Source organism: Procambarus clarkii, chromosome 52 (assembly GCF_040958095.1).
Source record: "Procambarus clarkii isolate CNS0578487 chromosome 52, FALCON_Pclarkii_2.0, whole genome shotgun sequence".
Lineage (NCBI taxonomy): Eukaryota > Metazoa > Arthropoda > Malacostraca > Decapoda > Cambaridae > Procambarus > Procambarus clarkii.
Genome location: NC_091201.1, coordinates 34369701 through 34394176, shown reverse-complemented (window position 1 = coordinate 34394176; position 24476 = coordinate 34369701). Strand labels below are relative to the sequence as shown.

Genomic DNA, 24476 nt, shown 5'->3' with positions numbered 1-24476 from the left:
GTAGCCCGTGCTACATGGACATGTTCGCCCAAATCGCTATGCCTATTAGTGGCTTTAGGTATTGTATGTACTATATGTACAGCTCTATCTATAGGTACTGTATGTACTATATGTACAGCTCTATCTATAGGTACTGTATGTACTATATGTACAGCTCTATCTATAAATCCAACATTATGTTCCTAACTCATCTTCTATGTATGTACTTTTACCTGAATAAAAATTTGAATCTGAATTTGACATTTCGTTCTGAATAGCAAAATCTAAAACAACAACAGTAATCATCAATACAATTACAACAGTGGTTCAGTAGAGACGCTTGAGAGTTACCACACACCTTCAGCCCCGAGAGTGTAGCGCTCGACGTGTCCAGTTCCTGAGCCGCTTCTGTACTGTCGCGGGAGTCGAACCCTGAACGTTTCGACTGTGACTGACCTGGGCTACAGGAGGAAGCAGCACACTTCATACGATATTACTCGCTAAAAACCCGATGATACCTGTGAACACACACCTGAGCCAGGCTTCAACAAGCATTTACGAACAGTACATTTGTTCTCAAGTTTTGGCGGCTTTAATTACATTTATTAAACACTTTACGAGCATCGAAACTTCCCTATCAAATGTTATTGTTTTAAACAGCCTCCTGGTGCTTCGATCGGAACTCATAAACTGTTTAATAAATATAAACAAAGCCGCCAAAGAGTGAGAAAATATATAGATGGTCGTAAGTCCTTGCGTAACTGCTTGATGAATCCCGCCCGGATGTTACATGTTAAAAAGCGTCTGGAGATCACTCTCCAGTAACATGTACCAGCATATTCAGATTTACATATAGACGTACACAATAAAACGGAGCTGTTACACTCGGTGAACCATTAATCACAGCAACTAATGAATTGGGTGTAGTGTAGCGGGCGGCGCTAATGTGACCCCTGAGGGCGCCTCCCACAGCTCCCGCGGCCCACCTTTAAACTCCAGCTTTGGGAAAATTATTTAACAAAATATGTGGCCATTATTTATATAATGAGGCTCCCGGTAGTGCAGTCGGGTTCGTTCTGACTCACCATGGAGAACTCCGGGTTCAAATCCCGGGCGGGACAGAAATGGTTAAGCGGATTTCCTATCATCTAATTTATCTGAGGGCTACTAACACTAGTGGCCTCGATGAGGACAGGAAGCCGGCGGCTTGTCGAAGATCCCCCATTTGCCGTGATTTGCCTCTGTTCACCTAGCAGTAAGTAGGTACCCAGGAGTTAGTCAGCTTGTTGTGGGGGGTTGAATCCTGGGCGGGGTCAGTAACCCGACCCTGCGGAGGTGGGGGGGGGGGATCTCGACATAAGCCTAACGTGTGTGAATACACTCTGGCTGCCTGTCCCCCGACACAATGAGTTATTACTAAAATTAACTAATATTTTTTATAATGAATTTATTTTTCTTGATAGCAATATTTTACTTTTGTTTCACTTTGTCTTGTTTTACGCAGACTTGAATTTATTACAGTTTTAAGTTTCTGTAGAAGGAAGGAGCCAAGTCGGTCGGACAAAATGGCGGGCGCCAGCAGCCTCAGCATAGAAATTTTCCCCAAAAAATCCGAAGGCGGCACCGAAATCCCTGTTCATCATCTCACGATGCTCCACCATTCTCGACCTAATTATTTTCTCCAGCACTTTCTAAAGTATACTAGTCAATGGCCAGTTCCCCCCTCCTTTTCTATTTACATTTTGGAATATTGGGACTACATTTGCCTTTTTCCAGACATCTGGGAGACTTCCTGTCTCAAGCCTTTTATTTAAAATGTTAGATAACGGGCAACACAGTACTTCTGTAGCCTCCTTCAGCAGCCATGGTGAGAGTAGGTAGGCCTCATTAATTTTGTCACATCTAGTTCCCCCAGGATGTTGTTTCACCTCTTCCACAGTGATAACAATGTCATCTAGTATTTCCTCCGGCCTTTCATCTTGCAACATTGGTCTCCACGCTGATTCTAGTGTAAAGAGTTCCTCGCATACCTCCTTATATGGTATCTGTGAACTCACAGAGTTCTGTGAGAGTTGTCTGTGAGTTTCCTCAATCTCAGTACATGGACTCAGACTGTCGTTTTTCTCCATATATGGCTATAAAACAGCTTCGGTTGTTTCTTAGCTTTTGCAGCAATATCATTTTGAAATTGTCTCTCGGCTTCTCTCCAAATTCAGGTATATTCATTCCTTGTTCTCTTTAGTGCCTCTCTATTGTTTCCAGGATCTGTTTAACCTTTCTTTAGCTTCCATTGCATTGCCTATTGAACCAGGGGTTTACTTTATTTTTTCCTCCACCTCCTTCTTAAGTGGTGTGAACAGTTCCGTTGCCTCCTTGAGGTGTTTTCAGGGCTTAGCGACCCCGCGGCCCGGTCGTCGACCAGACCAGGCCTCGGCACATTTCCCAGCAATGAATTCCATCATCTCATTTGCTGTCTTTCTTCCATTTCTGTTTCCCACAGAGAGTTCCTCATCATGTTGTAGTCCCCGAGTCTGTAATCTCTCTTCTTATTCAACAAGTTTCTTTCTGTAACCAACTTCTTCAGCTCCACTATGTATCAAGGATGACAATTAATGCAGTGGTCGCTTGCTCCTAGAGGCATCTCATACTATATTTTTTCCACATCTGCTTCATTTTAGGAAAACACCAAGTCTAGTATTGCTGGGAGAACCGCTGCCGGCGCATTGCTAGCTGGTCGCACATGGATTTGTTCCCGGAAAAAACTGACGATTCTGAGCACCCATCAGCTCAATTCATCGTGGTCTTGTGAGGAAGAATACATCAGTACTCCAAGACCTAGACAATATCTTGATTTGAAGGAAACAATTCCGATTTCGTCTATAATTGACGGAGAAACAACGTTGTTAATTATCTGCTGTCCAGCTGACTGGTATTCTGCGTAACCCAATACGCAGGTGATCCAAAATCTCGTACCGCACGTTTTTTTTTTTTGAGGGCCGTATCACTGACCAGGTCACTTAGAATCCTACCCTAAAGGGCGAGGCGATATCCCACGGGCATTGCCACAAGAGCACAGTACACCTTAGAAGGTGTACTGAGCCTGACAGGGATAAGTAGACCAAAACGTGCTCATTTAGGTGTTAGGTATCCCTGATTCCACCTGGGGGAATCATTCTACGACCTTTTTTGGAGCAGAATGAATTTCTCCAGGCCTAGGAGTGTCTCAGGCATTAGGTAGGGCAGTGATTCGGTCCTCACTACATGGAGAGTCATGGGGAAGGCTAAGAGAAAGAGAATATGGAGGCAGCTTTCAGACGAGGAGGGACGGTGGACCGATGTGCAGCAGGCACCGAAGAAAACTGCTATCGAGGCTTCCCCACTTGTTTCTACCAGCAAGACAGCAGACGTAATGGACCTAGAGAGGACAGCACCAGTCACACACCAGCCAGTGTCAGACAATGTACCTCTCTCCACAGCCCAGCCACAGGACAACAGTATGAGACAGGAGAGGACACCACCAGTCTCACACCAGACATCGCCAGACTCTGCACATCTTCCAAAATTCAAGATAATGCAGACTGACCACTTTCCTACAGCATATGGAGTAGTAACGGCAATGGAAAAAGAACAACCAGAGCTCAAACTTTCCATTACAGTCAACCTGAAAGGAGAAATAATAATGACACCACAAGACCAACAGATTGCAAATTACTTAGAAAAAGTAAGAGTCCTGCAAGGGAAACCTGTATGCTTGGAAAAGCTGGACCCTTCTGAAGTACGCACACGAGTCGTGCTTTTGGGATACCCAATCGACTTTCCCCTGGATCCAGTACTAGAACACAGGCAAATCCTGAATGCGGAACGATGCCGCACAAAAGTAGCCAAGGCAGCGACACGTCAGGTTCTGGTGACCATCATGGAACATGTGCCAGAAACATTCAATCTTGGAAATTGGGGAATATACCGACAGAGACCATACGTCCCAGAACCCCTGTGTTTGAGGGGTCACGATGCACCTGGCATTTTGGACAAATCTCCAACGATACCCTACACTATTGCCTGTAGAGACCCATGTACAGACACAAAGTCATGACAAGAAACCGAAGAACAGGAACAAATAGAGTCCTGAGGGCTCACTGAGATAGTGATGCTGTGGTGGAATATCAAACACGGACTTCTCGCTGCTGCTCGGCCCTCTTGACCACCCCCCCCCCCCCCTAGTGCTCTGTGCGGTGTGATTGATTCTGCTATCTAACCAAAACTCCTCGCCCTTGCTGGGTTGAGCCCTGGTTCTTCTCTCTGTGACGCCGAAAGTTCCTCTCCAGACTATACTTCCGATTGTCCCACCTTCCAGACCCCAATTCATCCACAGATCAACAGTATCAGCTACTGGGACTGGTAATGCCTTCAAACAGCCTCCTCTTACCGGTTATTCATCACCTTGCCACCTTTGGGGTGGCTTAATATTTATCAAACACTATCAATATACGTCCTCTAATTACTCAACACAAATCTGCCATTAGAACAATAACAAACTCTGGCCCCAGACAGCACTCGTGTGGGAAAATCTGACTCCAATAATTTGTAATTAAAATAAATAATTCGATAGCTATGAAGGACCACCACTTTTTGAGAAAAAGTGGAAAACAAAATAAGACAATTGATTAAACTGATACCAAGAACTAGTGTCCTATGGATCTTAGTGAAACTGTATTTCTTATGTAAAGGGAGTCAAATTAACCTGCATAAAAATGGGGGATTCAAGTGCTAGGATACAATTATGTTCTAGCACCTATAATCCGACGCTGGTTCATTCGTCAGAAAGAAATGTATATACGCATAAATTTATATCATAGTTCATATATAAATCAAATAGAAAATTGTTACTAAATATGATTTCCTTAATGGCAGGTAAATGGTAATTTAAGAGGAAATCATTCATGTAACAAAATATTAGTGTATTTAATACTACACTACTAGAAATCAAGTCAGTTTATCTGTAAATTCTAGAAAGGCGTAATTTGTTGTCACGATCCACCGACGACGTGTTGCCTCAAGCAAATTGTTGCACGTGTAGGTAGAGAAGCCTAATACCTCGTTTGTCGTGGACCTGGAACTGGAAGGCAATTACATTGTAGAATTCCACTAATAGGTAACTACAAGTACATCCTGAATTACGAAATATCTTCCTACAAAATGTAATTATTACTGCAGAAATCTTGAGTACATAACTATGCAATTTATATTCCAATAAAAGGCGGAATAAATTTGGAGATTCAACGTACTGGATTTTGTTGTTAATCACACAGCCTAACGACAACTAGTCTAAATATAAACATATGCATAATATTATAGTTTAGAAAATTATTAGTTGCCGGGCCGAGTGTCCACTGATGTAGGAACGATTCCAGATCCCTCGTCCTCAGCTGCCGTGATACAACCCGTTCTCGCACTTTCGTATAGTCAATATTGACTTATTAAATACGTGCATATGTGACATACTAAACATACTAGTTTACCTTGAAAAGCTTCATAGAAAACACCGACCTTACCTAACCTTCTTAGTATGTTAAGATAAGCATCTTATTGCTTCGTAATTACAATTATTACTTAACCTATTATAGGTATGGGGTTGCCGGGCATAGTATACCCGGACGTAGTACCCCAGAAGCTGGACCGAAGACGGGATGTCAGACCTCAGGCGCATCCCAAGGGTATGAATGTTCGTCCACATACCCTTATACCTTCATAAGGACAGCGTGTGCACCCGCACACTGATGACTGCGCCAAACTGCTGGAAGTAACGCCGGAGTAGATCTTCGGGAAACTCCAAGGGCACCCCATGCACACTCACGTAGGTCAGGGCACCACTACGGTCTGTAATGGTCACAGAGCCGGCACCATCCGGCAACGACAAGGAACGCCCCTCGTAACAGCGGAGGAACGCACGGTACACCTCCTCCCCCGCCAACTTGATAATAACACAGTGAGCAGTTACCAGCTTAACTCTGTAGACGTCGTCGACCGGTACACGGAGCATGTCACACATGACAAGCTCAACTAGAGGATAGCCAACACGGCCCGTAAACTCCAGGCCAATGGAGTTTACTCTCATCACAGGAGGGAGAAGGCCCCCCATCGCAAGCGTACGACGTCAACACCAGCCAAGCAGCAACTGCAGGGAGGGTGGGGTCGCCCACACCCCCTGGCGACGAAAACGGCAAACACCCCAAACTACCAGAGGCCAGGCGACACGTCTGTACCTCACGGCAGCTCCAGGTCTATTCTCTTTTTTTTTTTTTTTTTTTTTTTTTTTTTTTTTTTTTTTTTTTTGAGATATATACAAGAGTTGTTACATTCTTGTACAGCCACTAGTACGCGTAGCGTTTCGGGCAAGTCCTTAATCCTATGGTCCCTGGAATACGATCCCCTGCCGCGAAGAATCGTTTTTTCATCCAAGTACACATTTTACTGTTGCGTTAAACAGAGGCTACAGTTAAGGAATTGCGCCCAGTAAATCCTCCCCGGCCAGGATACGAACCCATGACATAGCGCTCGCGGAACGCCAGGCGAGTGTCTTACCACTACACCACGGAGACTGCAAATCTCTATTCATCTCGAATGTAAATGGATTCATATATATCGGAATTAACTAAGGAAAGAAGAGATGGTGAGGAGTATTGATGTCACATTTAATCTTGTGTGTTAAATTATAACTTCACGTAACATAAATTGGGTATATTAAAGTCACGCAGCTAATCGAGGAAATTAGAGTGAAATCATTTACATTAAATAATTTCCTCTAGAATGTTTAATATCAACTAAATAAAGAAGTTCCAGCAAGCCGTTGTATGCTACGAAAATAAACTTATTAGTAAGTAACTATTTTTAGTAAAGGAATTAATAAACTGGACTCTGTTATTAATCCAACTAAATGTGGAAAGAATTCATGTTTCTGCCTGCCGTTCCTCACGTCGTCACTCAGACTAAGAAGAATCTGGCAATATGTTTAATATAAATCATCATGATGATTAAATCTACAAGTTAGTGATTTTAGTAACTACTTGTGGTTAATACAAGGGTGGTTTAAAAATATAAAAGATGTATGAAACTGTTGGTTTGCCCGAAACGCATTGCGTAATAGTGGCTTTAGGCATTGTATGTACTAGCTCTATCTATATTTCAATCCATTAATGTAACATCACTTGTATGTATATACCTTACCTGAATAAACATCTGAATCTGGTTATTTCCAACATAACTCCGGGGAGAGAAAACTCGGGTCGTAGTTCAGGTCTTAGTACTAACGTACACCTTTTTCTCTATCCTGAAGTTATATTTATGGGTTAGTAGGTTAGTACGCACCTAACGAATGTTCCGAATTTGTGGTAGATGACTCTAAGTCAACATGAGGACTTAAATAAACATTGAAATTTATTGAATAATTCTCTGTAAGAAACAGAATATTATCCAAAATAAATCATGAATAATTGGATCATTTAAGATCAAGGAGACCTCATCAATACAGTAAGGCTACTGCCCAGGGTCACTATGACTCGTAACTATCTAGTTACTGGACATCAACTCACCACTGCATCAGCATGGTCACCTCAAGTTGAAATGATGAGTTATCTACACTTAAATTGAATCAAAATATTGTTTAAGTTTCTGTTTGCAGTTCTGAGCAGCGATCCTAGATGGTCTTGTGCTCGGTTGAGTAGAATTATTGTTCTCTGAAACTTGGGTTACAGGTACATCTGTAGAACACTCATGTTCTGCTAACTCTAAAGGTACTAGTTTTTCTAGTGTTTTCAAGGTAGTAGTGCTTCGACACTGAGCCTTAACAATTCGTAAAATAGCATGGCGGTCAGGATGGAAGTCAACAATTTTACCTATATGCCAATCTGACCTGGGTCCATCACTGTCTACTAGGACAAGATCACCGGGTTTGAGATGAACTTTGTTGTATGGGCTTGCAGCTCCATAATGATATTCTCTTAAAGCAGTTAAATATTCACTTGTCCAGACCTCATTCCATTTCTCTATTACTCTTGAAAGGTGTCTATAACTCTCCACCAAGTCACTCGCCTTGACACATGAAGGGTCAGCTGGATCCTCGTCTCCTAGAGACATTAGAGGGCTCAGAAGACCACCATGAATCAAATGAGAAGGGCTTAGGGGTTCTCTTTGGGAGAAATCTTCTGATAAGTAGGTTAGAGGTCTGTTGTTGACTCGTGCTTCAATTTCCATGACAAGGGTCTGTAATTCAGCGAGATTAATTTTCTGCCGGTGTAAGGCTTTTTCTTAGGCATTTCTTAACAGTTCCCACCATTCTTTCGTAAAAACCGCCTTGCCATGGTGCTCTTGGAGGGATAAATTTCCAGTAGCATTGTCTCTGTTTGAGTACAGAGTGCACTTCTGGATGGTTCCATATTCCTTGTAAGCAAGCCTCTCCTGCCACGAAGTTAGATCCATTATCTTAGACCATTACTTTTGGGCAAGATCTACGTGCAGCAAATCTGCGAAAGGCATGCAGAAAGGCTTTTGCACTCATGTCAGAAGTGACTTCTAAATGTACTCCACGTGTGGTAGCACACGTGAAGAGGCAAATGTAGGCTTTCACTGGAATCTTGTCCGGTGTGCCTGTTTATATTAGTGCTCCTGTGTAGTCGACACCTGTGGTTTCAAAGGGACGAAGGTGGACGACTCGCTCCTTAGGTACGGGCGGTGGACCTGGATAAGGACACACTCGAGCATCATATCTCTTGCAGATTACACAAGACTTGATTAAGGATTTGACAGTTCAACCCGTTCTCGCACTTTCGTGTAGTCAATATTGACTTATTAAATATGTGCATATGTGACATACTAATTTATTGTGACTATTTTAGTTTACCTCGAAAAGCTTCATAGAAAACACCGACCTTACCTAACCTTCTTAGTATGTTAAGATAAGCATCTTATTGCTTCGTAATTACAATTATTACTTAACCTATTATAGGTATAGGTTAAGTAATAATTGCAATTATGAAGCAATAAGATGCTTATCATAACATACTAAGAAGGTTAGGTAAGGTCGGTGTTTTCTATGAAGCTTTTCAAGGTAAACTAAAATATTCACAATAAATTAGTATGTCACATATGCACTTATTTAATAAGTCAATATTGACTGTAAGAAAGTGCGAGAATGGGTTGGACAGTTTGGCGACCTTGGGGGAAGCCAAAAATGTGGTCTGAGATCAGTAAGAGTATCTAATACTCCACCATGCAATGTATTATGTTCCTGGTAATGTAGAACTATGAGTTTAGTAATGATGTGGTGACGTGGTAGAAGTATAGGATTCTTCGTATCTAAATTTATTTCTGCGTGAAGCAGACGTCCGCCGCATCTCAAAATGTTATAGTTGTCTGAGTCAAGCCAGATACCCAGAGACTTACTCAACTTATCTGGGAGATGTTCATATTCCTTCCCATAAGTCTCTTGTTGAGCTTGTTTGACTCAATATTTGATGGAACTAGGAAATCGATACTTGATCCCCATCTTGTTGATGAAATCAAATACCATTTCTGTAACTCTTAGTAATTTGCTTAAATTGGAATAATGATGAGGATTGATGGCTAAAGTTCGAGTGGGTTCTGGATCCACAACAGGTGTAGTGATATTGGTCACAATGATTTGTGACTTCTGTTGGGGCCACTGACCACTAACTAGCCATTGAGGTCCATTAAACCACATCTCGATTTTTACTAATTGCTTTAAAGTCAAACCTCTGGATAAATAGTCAGTTGGATTGTCCTTGGTGGGGACATGTCGTAATTTATAACCAGCAGACAGTTCCCGAATTTCCCTTACTCGATTGCTGACATAGAGAGTTTTGATGTCGTTTTTTACCCACTGCAATACTGCCTCATTGTCTGACCACACTACTATTTCACCAAGGTGAACATTACTGAGGGTTTTGATTAGGCAAGGAGCCAGTCTTACACCTACTAATAAAGCAGTCAATTCCATTTGAGGTAGTGACCTCCTTTCAATCGGGACTACTCTTCCCTTGGATGTGAGCAAAAATGATTGTTGAGTATTAACTAGATAGGCTACTGAGCTATACGCTTTGCCTGAAGCATCGCAGAACACATGTAAATTTGTGGGTAAATTTTGTCCTAAGGTATTTCGAGGAAATTGTAGAATACTAAGTTTGTTGTAATCAGGAATCAACTGTTGCCATTTTTCTTGGAGATCCTCCGGCAACGCTTCATCCCACCTCAAATTCCTTTGCCAGCACTCCTGCATAAGGAGTTTACCCTTAATTAGAAAAAGACTGAGTAGGCCTAAAGGGTCAAATGGCTTGCTGACATGGGAGAGTAGTTTTCTCATAGTTAGAGGTGAATGGTTGATCTCCACCGACTTGATATTCAATTTGTCTGTGGAAGTATTCCATTCCATACCTAAGACTTTCAATTTGTGAGGTACCCTATAATCAGGGAATTCTTCCTCGATTATTTGGTTTAGTTGTTTATTATTTGAGGCCCACGACTGTAAGGGCATGTTGGCTCCTAACAGTTCACAATTAGCCTCATTTCCACTAGTTTATTATCATCATTAGTGGTTCCTTGAAAATTGTCAACGTATAAATCGTTGCTAATCTCAGTCTTGTAGGGGCTATTAGACTTCTTAAGATGTGTATCCAGAGTAGCCTGGAGTAAGAATGGTGAAGATGTCGCTCCGAACAGCACTGAGGCAAACCTACAAGTAATGACGTTGCTATTAGGATCCTGTGGATCTTTCACGCAGAGAAATTTAGTAAAATCCCGATCCGTCTCTTGTAAGCCTACTCTTAAAAAAGGCTTTACTAATGTCGGCCGTATAGGCAAAAACACCAGAGCGAAATCGTAATAAGACATTTTGTGGTCTTTGGGTTAGGCTAGGTCCAGTTTGTAGACAATCATTTAGTGACACGTTGTCTGCCTTTAATTTGGCACTACAATTAAATACAATCCTGATTGGTGTTGTAACTGATTCTTTCAGGACAGCATGATGTGGCAAATAATGGCCTGATTTATGATTGTCTTCTTCAACAACTTCTATAAATTTGTTAGCAAGTTGTTGCTGTATCAAAGCATGATACAGTTGCAATTTATCTGGTTGCTTCCGTAGCCTAGCTAATTGATCCGCTAGCCTAATACCGCTGCGTTTAAGGAATTTGATTGTTTGAGCAAGACCTGTAACATGTAAATCTGAGGGGATCTTGTCAACGACTATGGCTTGAATTGGGCTGGTGCTGCCTCCTAAATGTACCAAGACTTTAACAACCTGGTAGTCACGAGGTCCACTGTTGGTTAGGAATCCAGAGATATTCAAATTCACTCGAGTAATAGGCTTCAGTTTCAACTGATCAACTAACTGTTGAGAAATAAAGGTTTTCTGCGAACCTTGGTCAAAGAGACCACGAGTGGAAGTCCTAGATCCTTTGGTAATTAATTTTAGTTGAGCTGTTGGTAACGTAGTTGTGTTACTCGACTCTGTTGCAAGTACACTTATGTCTTGATGCACCTTGCAATACTGTACAGAAGTAAATTTTGTAATTTTCTTATGAGGATTGGTTGATCTTGATTGATCACTACCACACAAGGAGTAATGGTGTCTACCCTTGTGGCACTTGTTGCACATACGTAAGGAGACAGTACAGCTATTGGGGTCATGAAGACCTGTGCACTCTGTGCATCGGTGTAACTCTTGCAAACGATGAATTCGGGTGTTATGGTCTGGATAAGTACTACACTTATAAGTAAAATGTTCATTATTGCAGAACAAACACTTCTTCATTGTAGGAGAAGTCGTAGGAGTGGTGCTCACTACAGGAGTTGAAGGATTCACTGTGTATGTACCTACATTTCCAGATTTCCATTTCAGAGATGATCTATTGAAAATTGGTTTTACTACAGTAGTTGCAGTACGTTGGGGTTTATGATGAGAGTTAGTAAAAAAGTTTGAAACACTCTTCCCATCTTGGTTGGCTCTTTGTCTTTCGACTAGGGTGTGTAAACCTTCTGTGATCTCATTCATGGTCAGAGAGGTTTTATTGTACATAGTACACAATTTATCTAAAGTTTCTCTCAGTAATTTGCGCCTTACAACTACCTCTGTCATCCATTCAGCAGTCTGAATTTGGACTTTAAGGCTTAAGGCCTTGAGTAAAGACTCTAGCTCTAGTCTGAAAGTTTGAAGGGAATCTGTAGAATTATTAGCAGTTGGTAAAGCCATAAATTTTTGGACTAAAATGGTAATAGTCTTTTCCTTGTTATCGTAGTTCCTCTTAAGCAATTGAACAGCTAGATCGTAACCATCACTGGTCAGTGTTATGTTAGAGATTACCTTCAAGGCTTCATTTCGTAACAAGCATTGTAAATAAGTGAACTTGGTTGTTTTGAGGATGTTAGTTTTAGAGTCTACTGCATCCACGAAATTTACTCCAGAAATCATCCCAGCTCTCATTCTCGTTACCAGAGAATGTGGGTATACTGATCAGAGGTAATTTGACATCAGGATCTGGATGTGCAGTAGAAGCTATTGTTAATTTGTTTTTAGCAATCTGCTTTTTGAAGGGTTGAAGTTTAACCTGTACATCATCTTCGTACTGGGCTAAATTATTTACAATGTCCTCAAGTTCAGTATCACCTATTGAGGTTTTGTAAAGTTCTGATAAGTACAGATTCATATGTTGCTTAATATGCTCGAATTTACTTTCGGCAACTTGAAGAAAGTTCTCTAGTTCAATGTAGTCAACAGGTGACTGTTGTGACAGATTTTGTCACTTGGTAATCTGCCGGGTCAAGTGAAATTTCAGACCATAAGGGTCTTTTTCATTTAGTCAGCTGCTTCCATCTTGCTGGGTAAGGGCTGGTCTGATAGTAAATAGTTGTTACTGATGTAACTGGGATATTGGCTCATTCAATGGAGGTCAATATCAATATAATAGCCAAATGTATTTGAATAGACTATACTACCTTGTTTAGAGGTAAATTTACCTACCTAACAAAGGATAGCAAATATTTTGAGTAGTACTTGAATGTCACTATTGGAATTTCGTCCAGTTAGCTCCTCAATTATCACCATTTGATCCAACAGTGAACATCCAGTAGTACTAACAAAAAATACACTAAATAATATGTTAAATACACAATAAATGTTTTGGATCCCACCCTAAATTAGGGTCAGCACAAATCTGAATAATACGTATGTACACCAGCACTGTCTAGTACAGTACTCGCTAAATAATTCCTACTTAGGAATGACTTGAATAGTTTAGGCTGCATTTGTACAAACATTAGTACAATTACAGTCTAAATATCATACCCCATCAGAGGTCGGCATATATGTAATGGTGCAGTAATATGGATATATGGTGCTATGTTTTGGGGATTTATTTATTTATTTATTTATATATATATATATATATATATATATATATATATATATATATATATATATATATATATATATATATATATATATAACTGAAAACTCACACCCCAGAAGTGACTCGAACCCATACTGCCAGGAGCAACGCAACTGGTATGTACAGGGACGCCTTAATCTGCTTGACCATCACGACCGGACAAAAGGAAGTGATAGCCGAAGCTATTTGAACCACTTCCCCGCCGGCACTCGGATGGTAATCTTGGGCATAGCATTTTATCAAATCACCTCATTCTTTGGGGCACACGTGAGGAACACAAATGCAAACAAGCCTGAATGGTCCCCAGGACTATATACAACTGAAAACTCACACCCCAGAAGTGACTCGAACCCATACTGCCAGGAGCAACGCAACTGGTATGTACAGGGACGCCTTAATCCGCTTGACCATCACGACCGGACAAAAGGAAGTGATAGCCGAAGCTATTTGAACCACTTCCCCGCCGGCACTCGGATGGTAATCTTGGGCATAGCATTTTATCAAATCACCTCATTCTTTGGGGCACACGTGAGGAACACAAATGCAAACAAGCCTGAATGGTCCCCAGGACTATATACAACTGAAAACTCCTGGGGACCATTCAGGCTTGTTTGCATTTGTGTTCCTCACGTGTGCCCCAAAGAATGAGGTGATTTGATAAAATGCTATGCCCAAGATTACCATCCAAGTGCCGGCGGGGAAGTGGTTCAAATAGCTTCGGCTATCACTTCCTTTTGTCCGGTCGTGATGGTCAAGCGGATTAAGGCGTCCCTGTACATACCAGTTGCGTTGCTCCTGGCAGTATGGGTTCGAGTCACTTCTGGGGTGTGAGTTTTCAGTTGTATATAGTCCTGGGGACCATTCAGGCTTGTTTGCATATATATATATATATATATATATATATATATATATATATATATATATATATATATATATATATATATATATATATATATATATATATGTTTGTACTTAAAAATACAAGTAAAAATTTATAAATATATAACACTAAGTTTGACTTGCTAGCCACAACCGTTTGTGATGATTAATAGTATTGACTAATTTGTCGACCATATGGGTCCGGGCCTCTCAAGTTCAAGTTCAAGTATGTTTATTGAGACAAGAAAAAATACATCTCAAAGGGATAGAGTAGCTTAGGCTATTTCTACCCCTTCCCATACTTCAAGTCCCTCAAGGGGCACACAAATTTAGTGAGTACAAATACAAGAATCCCATGTAACATATCAGGTTAATATAGTACTATCTAAGAGTATAATAGTGTACATCCACCGCACTAGATTTTAACCCATTAACGCTCCAAGATAATATTCTCACTCTACTTTCATCCATGATTTAATAAAACTACCTTTGCCCTGTCTGTCACATTCCATGAGATACGAGATTTTCTCAAACAGACTCTCCCAACACTAACATTTTTGCTTTCTCCTCATTTGCACAACAGCTACTAACATCAAAAGTGATCTTATTCATATCTAATTTCTTTCTTATTTCTCTATACCGTTTTACTTTAACCTTTGTTTCAACATTTGTCACTACAGAAGGTTGAACGCTAACACTACTAGAAAGTTCATTTTCCTGACTATCCTCTATCATCAATACGTCATGTTCTTCCTTACTTTCTTCAACGCACATTTCACGTCCTGTTTCACTTTCCACTTCACGTCCTATTTCACTTACTATTTCACGTCCTGTTTGACTTTCCATTTCACGTCCTGTTTGACTTTCCATTTCACGTCCTGTTTCACTTTCCATTTCACGTCCTGTTTCACTTTCCACTTCACGTCCTGTTTCACCACCATCTTCACCCCGTCTACCCCCCATAGCTAATTTTTCTAATGCCTCAATCCTCTTTTCTAGTTTTTTTAGATATTCCAATATTTGAGTACCAACCTCAGAGTTCACTATATTGACCTGAACCTTGTTTCCACAAGGTTTAATTTTTTCAGCTGCATTTCCTACTTTCCCTAGGCTCGCCTTAATTGTCTCCGTTCCTTTCTCCCACACATTGTTCATAGGCGCTGTCATTGGCTTCCAGCTGTTTCCTCCATGTTCCTGCCGCACAATCTTTCCTTCCTTCGAGGATACATCTATCCTGCTTGTAGCACCCGTCCTCGAGTCTCTCAGATGAGGCTTCATGCGACATAGATAGGAACCAGCATTGTGGCTGCCTCGACAATTGCAACAAGATGGGACGATTTTTTCACCGTTTTTAATCTTGACTCAACACTCTCGAGAGTCGTGTTTCTTACCACACTACCGACACCTGGAGTCAAACTGGCATTTCCAAGCCATATGTCCCCAACGAGAACACTTCATGCATAATATGGGCTCCTCAATGTATTTTACAACTTTCCTGTAGCCTAGTCCTTGCACAAAAATTCTTTCTGGAGCCTCACCCTTTACCAAGGCAACAACCTGTCTTTGTTTTTCACCACGAACACTGTTCCTCTTTGCCCAAACAACACTATCATTGTTGAGCAATAGATAATCAGGATCCAAATAAGTTGGATACTTAAACACTATGACCTTGGTGTACATCATACCTTTTTCCGGAGTAACCATCACAATATTCTCAAACCCATCCTTCGTTAGGTGTTCCACGGCCTCTTCTGTCCCAACTGTTATATAGGGCCGGTGAAGACCCTCCTTGAATAGTGGTTCATATTAAAAAAAACTCCTTAGCCAAACGAACCGTCCACTCCAGCTTTTGATGAAAATTCAGTTGACACGCTGTAGGGAACAACAGCCTCTTCCTTCCATTAGTCTGCATCTCCCACGTCCTGCTGAGCATGTCTTCATTTTTTGGTCTCTTTGTTATTTCCTCCTCACTGTCTTCGTCTCACTGTCTTTGAATATTTCTCCGTTTATATCTGTTTACTACTGCTTGATACGGCCTAGTATCATCCTGTCTGCCATCCCCACTGTCACACTCTCCGGGCCCAGTACAGGATCTTCCATCACCTAGGCAGATCGCCTCAGCCATTTCCTCGATACACAAAGGCACTGTATCACTGCAACAGTCGAGAACAAATTCACAACATCTAGCTGCAGCAGCCACGTGCAAACACGAAGATGCGGAGCAACCCGTCCTCCTCGCATCATGCAGCAGACCGCACTGCCTGGCCTCTCCTGACAGACAGATGTACACCGTCTGAGGTCAAGCCCTGTTGATATGGTCCTGCTGTGAAATGAATATAAGTGGCTTCCAATCTATATATTATGCTATATATTCCTACCTTAAATATATAGTATAATTTCGAGGTAAAGGGGGGTCTAAACCCTCTAGTTATGGTTACAATGTTCAACAAAGAACCTAGCAGGTTAGGCAATGCAGATAGATTCATATCCAAAACTTCAGTTTTCGAAGAAAAATAGATAAAATATTCAACAAAGCTCCAAGACTCTTGCAGGTTAGGCACGGGCATTTAGGTTCATATCCAAAAAACCAGCGTTGAATGAAATGAAATGCCATTTTCTGGGTGAGTCCCAGAGGCTCCCCGGAGCTATCCCAGGCTGATATGCTAATGTCAGACTTTGGCATCAGTCATGTGTATGGAGTTCTTAGGCCTACCAGGGACCACGGCCAGAACCGGGCCCCCTCAGAGAGGCAAGGGGAGCAATGGCCTATAGAAGCCCCCGTGTGGTTGGAAGCATTCTATGTTTGCCATCGACCGAAACAAGCACCCAGAAAGGTAAGCGCCTCAAAACAAACCCCTATTCTGGTTAAAATTGTTACCAAAAACCGAACTAGTGGATAGAACTCCCCAACCGAAAACAAGCAAACTAGTGTGACGTCACACACCGCCGCGCCGCTGTCTGCGCAGCTCCCCCCTCCCCGGGAGGGGGAAGGGAGAGCCCCAGACCCCCCGCGCCGGCTACCCACACCTCAGTCCTTGAGGCTGGATGTCAAAAACGCGAAAAACCGCCGACCGGAGGGAGGGAGGGATGCCGGGGAGCCTCCGGGACTCACCCAGAAAATGGCGTTTCATTACATTCAACGCTGGTTTTCTGGGGGGAGCCCCGTCGGCTCCCCGGAGCTAACTACCCGCAGACAGAAAAAAGAGGGACTTACCCGGGAGGCGGTCGTCGCTCACTCCTCAACTCGAAGCCGAGACAACTGGCTGCAACCGCCCACCCAAAGCAACACAGGCCCAACGAGGCCCAGGGACATTCACAAGGAAACGAGCAGCCAGGACCCTGTTCGACCGCCAAAATCCCCGCGCCCGAATACCAGACCAAGACATATTCCCAAACACGGCAGCAAGAGCCGCGAACTTACGAACGTCATGGGCACGGGGATAGACCGCAGGCTGGCTGGACTTAATAACCCTGCAGACGACCTGAGAGACCCGAACCCGCGAACAGGGAAGAAGGGAAACCGGATCAACCCACAGCGCGTCCCCGGACACAGAAGCTGTGGCGCGCAAATAACGGCGAAGCGCCGCAACCGGACACAAAACATGATGCACCCCCGGCCTGACCAACCAAGCATCAACCACCCATGGACCCCTCCGGAACGCAGCAGTCTCATTCTTCGCCAGAAAAGAAGGAGACGGCTGCAAACGAACAAAACAATCACCACGACCAAAAGAGCAGAAACCCCTGCGCCGGAGGAGAGCATGAAGCTCCCCTACCCGACCCCCAGAGGCCAAAGCCAACAAGAAAAGTGCCTTGGAAAAACAATCATGGACCGAAGGGGCCACAACGAAACGAGGAGATGAAAGGAAAGAGAGCACTCTGTCCAAAGACCAGGACGGCTCAGGCGACACATGAGCAGGCCAGAGGTCTGCTCATACATCGATACCGAAAGCATCGGTACATCGATACCGATCGATACCGAATCGATAACATCGATACCGAAAGCAAGCTGAAGCGGCTCCGCCAGCGCCGCACGATACGAAGCGACAGTGTTAGGCATAAGATGACGGTCCTGAACCAACCACGAGAGGAAGGACAAGACCACCCGAACAGACAAGGAACTAACACGACGAAGACGCAAAAAGAAACGGAAGGACCGCCAGGAAACTTCATACTGCCGCCGAGAAGAAGCCCTCAGGTGGGACACCAACAAGGAGGCCACCTGATCACCATAGAGATGATGATAGACTCGAGTCAAAAAAACCATACGCGAAGACTCGAAGAGAAGATCGAACCAGCCACGCGACGTACCGGCCCGATCTGCTGAAAGAGGCGGAGCCGCGGGAAAACCCTCGGGTTCGGACACCGAGCAACCAGCGCCTGAAACCAAGGCTGGGCCGGCCACCAAGGGGCCAGAAGGACAACTCTCCCCTGGTAAGTCTCTAAGCGAGTCAGGACCTGGAGCAACAGCCGAACCGGGGGAAAGAGGTACAGGAACCCCCACCTCGACCAGTCTAGCCGAAAGGCATCGACCCCGACGGCCTCGTGATCGGGGAAGGGCGCTGCATAAACGGGAAGACGCCGCGACCACGCCGACGCGAAGAGGTCCACTTCGGGGCGCCCGAACGTCTGGCAAAGCCAACGGAAGGACTCGTCGTCGACCGTCCACTCCGTGGAGAGGGGAACGAAGCGAGACAGGGCATCGGCCAAGACATTGGACACGCCCCATACGTGAACCGCCAGGAGAGCCAAACCCCGAGAACTCAGCAGACGAGTCACCCGAAGCGACCAACCCCAAAGAGACAAGGACCGCATCGAACCCCCGCGGTTCAGGCAAAGAACCACCGGAGAGCAGTCCGAATGGAGCTGAATCGTTGATCCGCGGGCCACCCGAATCCTCCCCAGAGCAAACCACACTGCCGCGAACTCCCGCACCGTGCTGTGAGCTCGACGGAAGGACGGATCCCAACGCCCCTGGCCGGCCTGGTGAGCACTGGTCACAAAACCCCAGCCGAGAGACGACGCATCCGTGTGCACATTGAGCGAGGGCTCGGGTAGGCGCCAAGGCACTGAACCCCAAAAAAAACCTAAGAGGAAGCCGGTGACACAGCAACCGACGCAAGGCCCCCGGGGGTCAAACTCTGCGATCGCGAGAGAGGCGGAAGGGGGAACCCCGAAGGAACCAGAACAGCTGTCGAAGCCAAACCCGACCCGGCGGGTAGACCACCATCGCGAAGTTCAGGCTCCCGCACAGCCCCTCGAGCAACCGCCGGGTGACCCGAGGGCCCTCCAGAAACAGACGAAGGCGGGACCGCAGCCGCAGGAGAGACTCCGGAGGGAGAGACAAGGAGGCGGTTCGAGAGTCCCAAACGAGACCCAGCCAAGTCCGAACCTGAGAGGGAACCAGATGGGACTTCCTCCAGTTCACCAAGAACCCGAACTCGGCGAGCTGGGAAAGAACCAAATCCCTGGCTAGCAAGCAAGCTGACTGGCTGGGAGCCCAAACCAGCCAGTCGTCGAGGTAGGCCAACACCCGAACACCTAGGAGACGCAAACGAGCCACCACAACCCGTGTAAGGCGCGTGAACACGCGAGGTGCCAGGTTCAACCCGAACGGGAGACCACGAGAGCGGTAACTCAGACGCCCCACAACAAAACCGAGCCAGTCCCTGAACCGCGGATGAATCGAGACAAGCCAATAAGCGTCCCGGAGGTCCAGGGACACCATCCAAGCTCCCGGCTCCAAGAGCCGAACCTGAGACAGCGTAGTCATCCGAAAGGAGGGGCAATGAACCCAGGGGTTCAGACGCGACAAGTCCAGAATGAACCGCAGGTCCGCACAGTTCCGTTTCGGAACCGGAAACAGACGGGAAACCCATCTGAGGGACGACGTCGTTTCGACGACGCCCAAGCATACCCACTCCAAAACGGCTCGACAGAGCGCAGGGGAAGAAACCTGCCCTGCCAGCCCCGACCCCCCAAAGGGGGGAGGGGCCACCCAACGCCACCGCAGGCCGCGAGACACGACCCGAAAGGCCCACGAATCGTGGGACCAGGCGCGGGCGAACAGTGCAAGCCGCCCCCCCATCGCCCCGTCAAGGGGGCAAACCGCGAAAGGGCCGGCGACCCTTACGAGATCCAGAACCCCGCACAGCGCGAACACCGCGCCGACCAGACGAGGGAGGGTCCCGCAGGAGGAGCCAACCCCGAACCCGACACCAGAGGCCTACCACGACGAGAGGAACCCCGAGCCATGGCACAACCTTTCCGGGAAGACCCACCCCGGGACCCCCGGAAAACCAACAAGTCCGACATCGGACGACAAGCCGCCGAAAGGAAGGGAACCTGCACATGGAGCTGAATAACGCCCACATCGCGGGGAAGGGCAGGGGCAAACAAGCACTCATTCAGGTACTCAAGTTTGCCCCCCAGGAAAACCTGAAGCACCGTGGAAGCTTCCCTCCACTCCAGCGTGCGGGAACGACAGAAGGAATGCCAGGAATCCAGACCAAACAAGGGGCAGTCTGCTAGCCAGGACGACTCCGGAACCTCGTAACGGAGCCAGAAAGGGAACGAAGTCCCAAACCTGAACGTGGACGGATCCATTTCCGGGGCATAATCCGGGTCACGCAGGAGGTAAGCTGCAAAGGCCGCTCGCACCACACCAGGTTGGATGCGATAAGCCTAAAACCTCCGGAAGGGCGGAACCGACGTACCCGGGGGAACACGGAACCGAACCCGGGGAAGGGCCGACACCAAATCCAACTCGTATGCAGAGGGGGGAAAAGAAAACCCCACTCCTTGTAACAATAAGCCCCGCTCAGTAGGAAGAAAAACCCAGGCGGGGTCCAGCGGGGCCCAAGGCCCCCAAGTCAGCCCCTCCCCAGCCTCGAGGTCTTTCACCACAGGACCCGAGGCCGAGTCCTCTCCCCAAGCCCCGACCCCACAAGACAAGGACGGAGCAGCCGGAAAAGCTGGAGGAAGGGGAGCCCACTGGTCAGACCCTGAAGCTTCGGTCGGGAGACAAGACTCGAATGCCTCTGCCGCCCCCCCCCCGGAAGGGGCACCCCCCGAAGCTGCCCGAGTCTCGAGATCAAGTAACCCCTGCTCTGACCCCAAAACCCTCAGACGCTTCGGGGCCGGAAGCAGGGGCGGGGGACCAGAACGAACAGAAGGGGAAGGACGAGGAGGTGCAGACTGAACCAGGATCGAAGCGACCCCCACCCCCAAGTCCGGGTCTCGAAAAGCAAAGCGGGGCAGCCCCGGGGCATCCGGGGAAGCAACCAACCGAGCGCGTTGCAACAGATGAAACCTAGACTGCAACGCACGCGCCGCCTGTACCCGAATAGAATCATCAGAGGATTGGGTAAATTGAGTCACAAGCAAGCAGCAACACTCACAGGACTCAGGGTCGAAAGTATCACCGACCCAACAGGCAGCATGGCAGAGGCAAAAACAATGAGGGTCACCCTGAGACAAGGGGACCGAGCAACCCTCAAACTCGCACACAGCGAGTGGGGACTCCGGGGTCACATCCATCGGACCCACGCGCCCCCTAGGGGATTCCCAGGGTCCTGAGCGTTTACTTTAAGAGGACTCGCGCTCAGGTAGTCCCAGGCAGGGTGCTGCAAACCGGCACCCAAAACTACCAAGCAAACTTCTAAAGCTGAACCCCAGGGACGTGTACACTCACGGGGACCTAGCAGGGGGCGCCACCGAGGAGAACAGTGGAAGGGCAAAAACACACTGAATAAAATGACAGAACCCCCCACCAGGCAAAAACAAAAACAAAAACAAAACCCCGCAAGAGGACAGCGAACCCCAAGGAACAGAGCCGGCCGCGATGTCGGGAATTACAAGCTGAGCAGCACCCTGCGCCCCTACCAGTGCAAACTGCCTCTTACCTGCCGGTAACAAGGGAGAACAGAATACCCAAGAGCCCAACAGGCCGCCGAAAAACCGAAAGGTAAAACGGACCAGCAGAGGCAGACCCCGAGGAGCCTGTGGAAGGTGGCCCCAAGCCCCAAGGGCAGTACTTACAGGGCACCTAGGGAAGGCAGCCCTTGGCGCATGCAGCCCGAGTACTGAAGATAACTCCTGGCTCTCGCACCCACAAAACAAACACCACACGCAAAGCACAGTACAGTAGCGACACCGGAGCCAGAGCACACGACCATCGCCTATAGCATCAGCCTCAAGAACTGAGGTGTGGGTAGCCGGCGCAGGGGGTCTGGGGCTCCCCCTTCCCCCTCCCGGGGAGGGGGGAGCTGCGCAGACAGCGGCGCGGCGGTGTGTGACGTCACACTAGTTTGCTTGTTTTCGGTTGCGGAGTTCTATCCACTAGTTCGGTTTTTGGTAGCAATTTTAACCAGAATAGGGGTTTGTTTTGAGGCGCTTACCTTTCTGGGTGCCTGTTCCGGTCGATGGCAGACATAGAATGCTTCCAACCACACGGGGGCTTCTATAGGCCATTGCTCCCCTTGCCTCTCTGAGGGGGCCCGGTTCTGGCCGTGGTCCCCAGTAGGCCTAAGAACTCCATACACATGACTGATGCCAAAGTCTGACATTAGCATATCAGCCTGGGATAGCTCCGGGGAGCCGACGGGGCTCCCCCCAGAAAACATCACTTCTCTGAGTATATGTCGTATCAGAAGTTAGGTCCAGATTTAGATGGAATGGGTGAAAATGTGGGTAAAATGGGTTTTGGCTGTGCTATGATACACAACATTTAGGCATATTTGGTGGAAATTGTCTCCAATTTGGTGGCGATAGCTTAAATTTCCCCAACTTTAATCAAATCTGTCTTTAATCAACTTTAAATCATAAAATCTGTAAATCAACTTTAATCAAATTGTCTTAAATTAGGTCAAATTTAGGTGGGAATAGCTTAAATTTCATCGACTTTAACCAAATCTAGGTTTGGATATGCTAGGTTATGTTAGGTAAGGTTGCATAGGGTAGGATGGAATAGGAGAAAATGTAGGTAAAAATGGGCTTTGGCAGTGCACAACATTTGGGGATATTTGATGGGAATTGTCTTAAATTAGGTCAAGTTTATGTGGGATAGCTTAAATTTCGCCGACTTTAACCAAATCTAGGTTTGGATATACTAGGATAGGTTAGGTAAGGTTGCGTAGGGTAGGATGGAATAGGAGAAAATGTGGGTAACAATGGGCTTTGGCAGTGTTGTGATACACAACATTGGGGTATATTTGGTGGAAATTGCCTTAAATTAGATTGAATTTAGGTGGCATAGCTTAAATTTGACCAACTTGAACTAAATCTAGGTTTGGATATGCTAGGTCAGGTTAGATGAGGTCGTGTAGGGAAGGACATATATATAATATCTTAGGGGTAATGAACTAGCATGTTTATGAAATAGTGTAAATTTTCCTATTTGGGATTCGAGCTATATGGCCAACTCATGTAATGTATGGACAGAGGTGACATAGGCTTGTATGTGAGGATATGGGATGCTCATATTTAGTTAGTTTAGCTTTTGCTAGGTTAAATTTAGTCAAATTTGTGTAGTATAAGTATATTTTTTTTTGATAGATTTAGATGAATTTAGGTTTTAATAGGATGCATTTTTGGTAAGATATAGCAAATTTGCTTAAAATTATCATAGAAAATACTGACTGTACCTAACCCCACCTGCCCTAACATAACTAAGGCTAGAACAAATAAGTCTATTAGATGGTTTGCATAAATATATATGGGTGACCTGATTAGAGAGGATGTGACAAGGAAGGTATTAATAAGACATTAAAAACAATGGACATATGTTAGAGGAATAGTTTAGCAGTAATAATGTTGAAACATTAATGGAAAATGAATGTGTTTTATATTGAGCTCATCGGAAGTCATATGTACCTTTTTTATATGTGAAATTCTGACTTTTGGGGAGTTGGTTAAATATGCAAAAACTAGAAGATAGAAGAAAAAGAGGCGATATGATCACTACGTTCAAAATCGTAACAGGAATCGATAAAATTGATAGGGAAGAATTCCTGAGACCCAGAACTTCAAGAACAAGAGGTCATAGATTTAAACTAACGAAACAAAGCTGCCGGAGAAATATACAAAAATTCACTTTTGTAAACAGAGTGGTAGACGGTTGGAACAAGTTAAGTGAGGTGGTGGTGGAGGCCAAAACCGTCA

General features: G+C 45.4%; 2 protein-coding genes across 2 annotated transcripts; both read right to left on the bottom strand.

The window, feature by feature from the left end:
* Positions 1 to 9478: 9478 nt before the first annotated feature.
* On the bottom strand, positions 9479 to 10525 carry LOC138352234 (uncharacterized). The gene has a single exon (XM_069304519.1). The coding sequence runs from the start codon at positions 10523 to 10525 to the stop codon at positions 9479 to 9481; it is 1047 nt and encodes a 348-aa protein (XP_069160620.1).
* A 252-nt stretch (positions 10526 to 10777) lies between these two features.
* Positions 10778 to 12472, bottom strand: LOC138352233 (uncharacterized). The gene has a single exon (XM_069304518.1). The coding sequence runs from the start codon at positions 12470 to 12472 to the stop codon at positions 10778 to 10780; it is 1695 nt and encodes a 564-aa protein (XP_069160619.1).
* Between the last annotated feature and the right edge of the window lie 12004 nt (positions 12473 to 24476).

Bases quoted from the DNA above. Each gene is read 5' to 3' on its own strand.
- LOC138352234 (XM_069304519.1), bottom strand. From the start codon at position 10,525: ATGCCCTTACAGTCGTGGGCCTCAAATAATAAACAACTAAACCAAATA.
- LOC138352233 (XM_069304518.1), bottom strand. From the start codon at position 12,472: ATGAGAGCTGGGATGATTTCTGGAGTAAATTTCGTGGATGCAGTAGAC.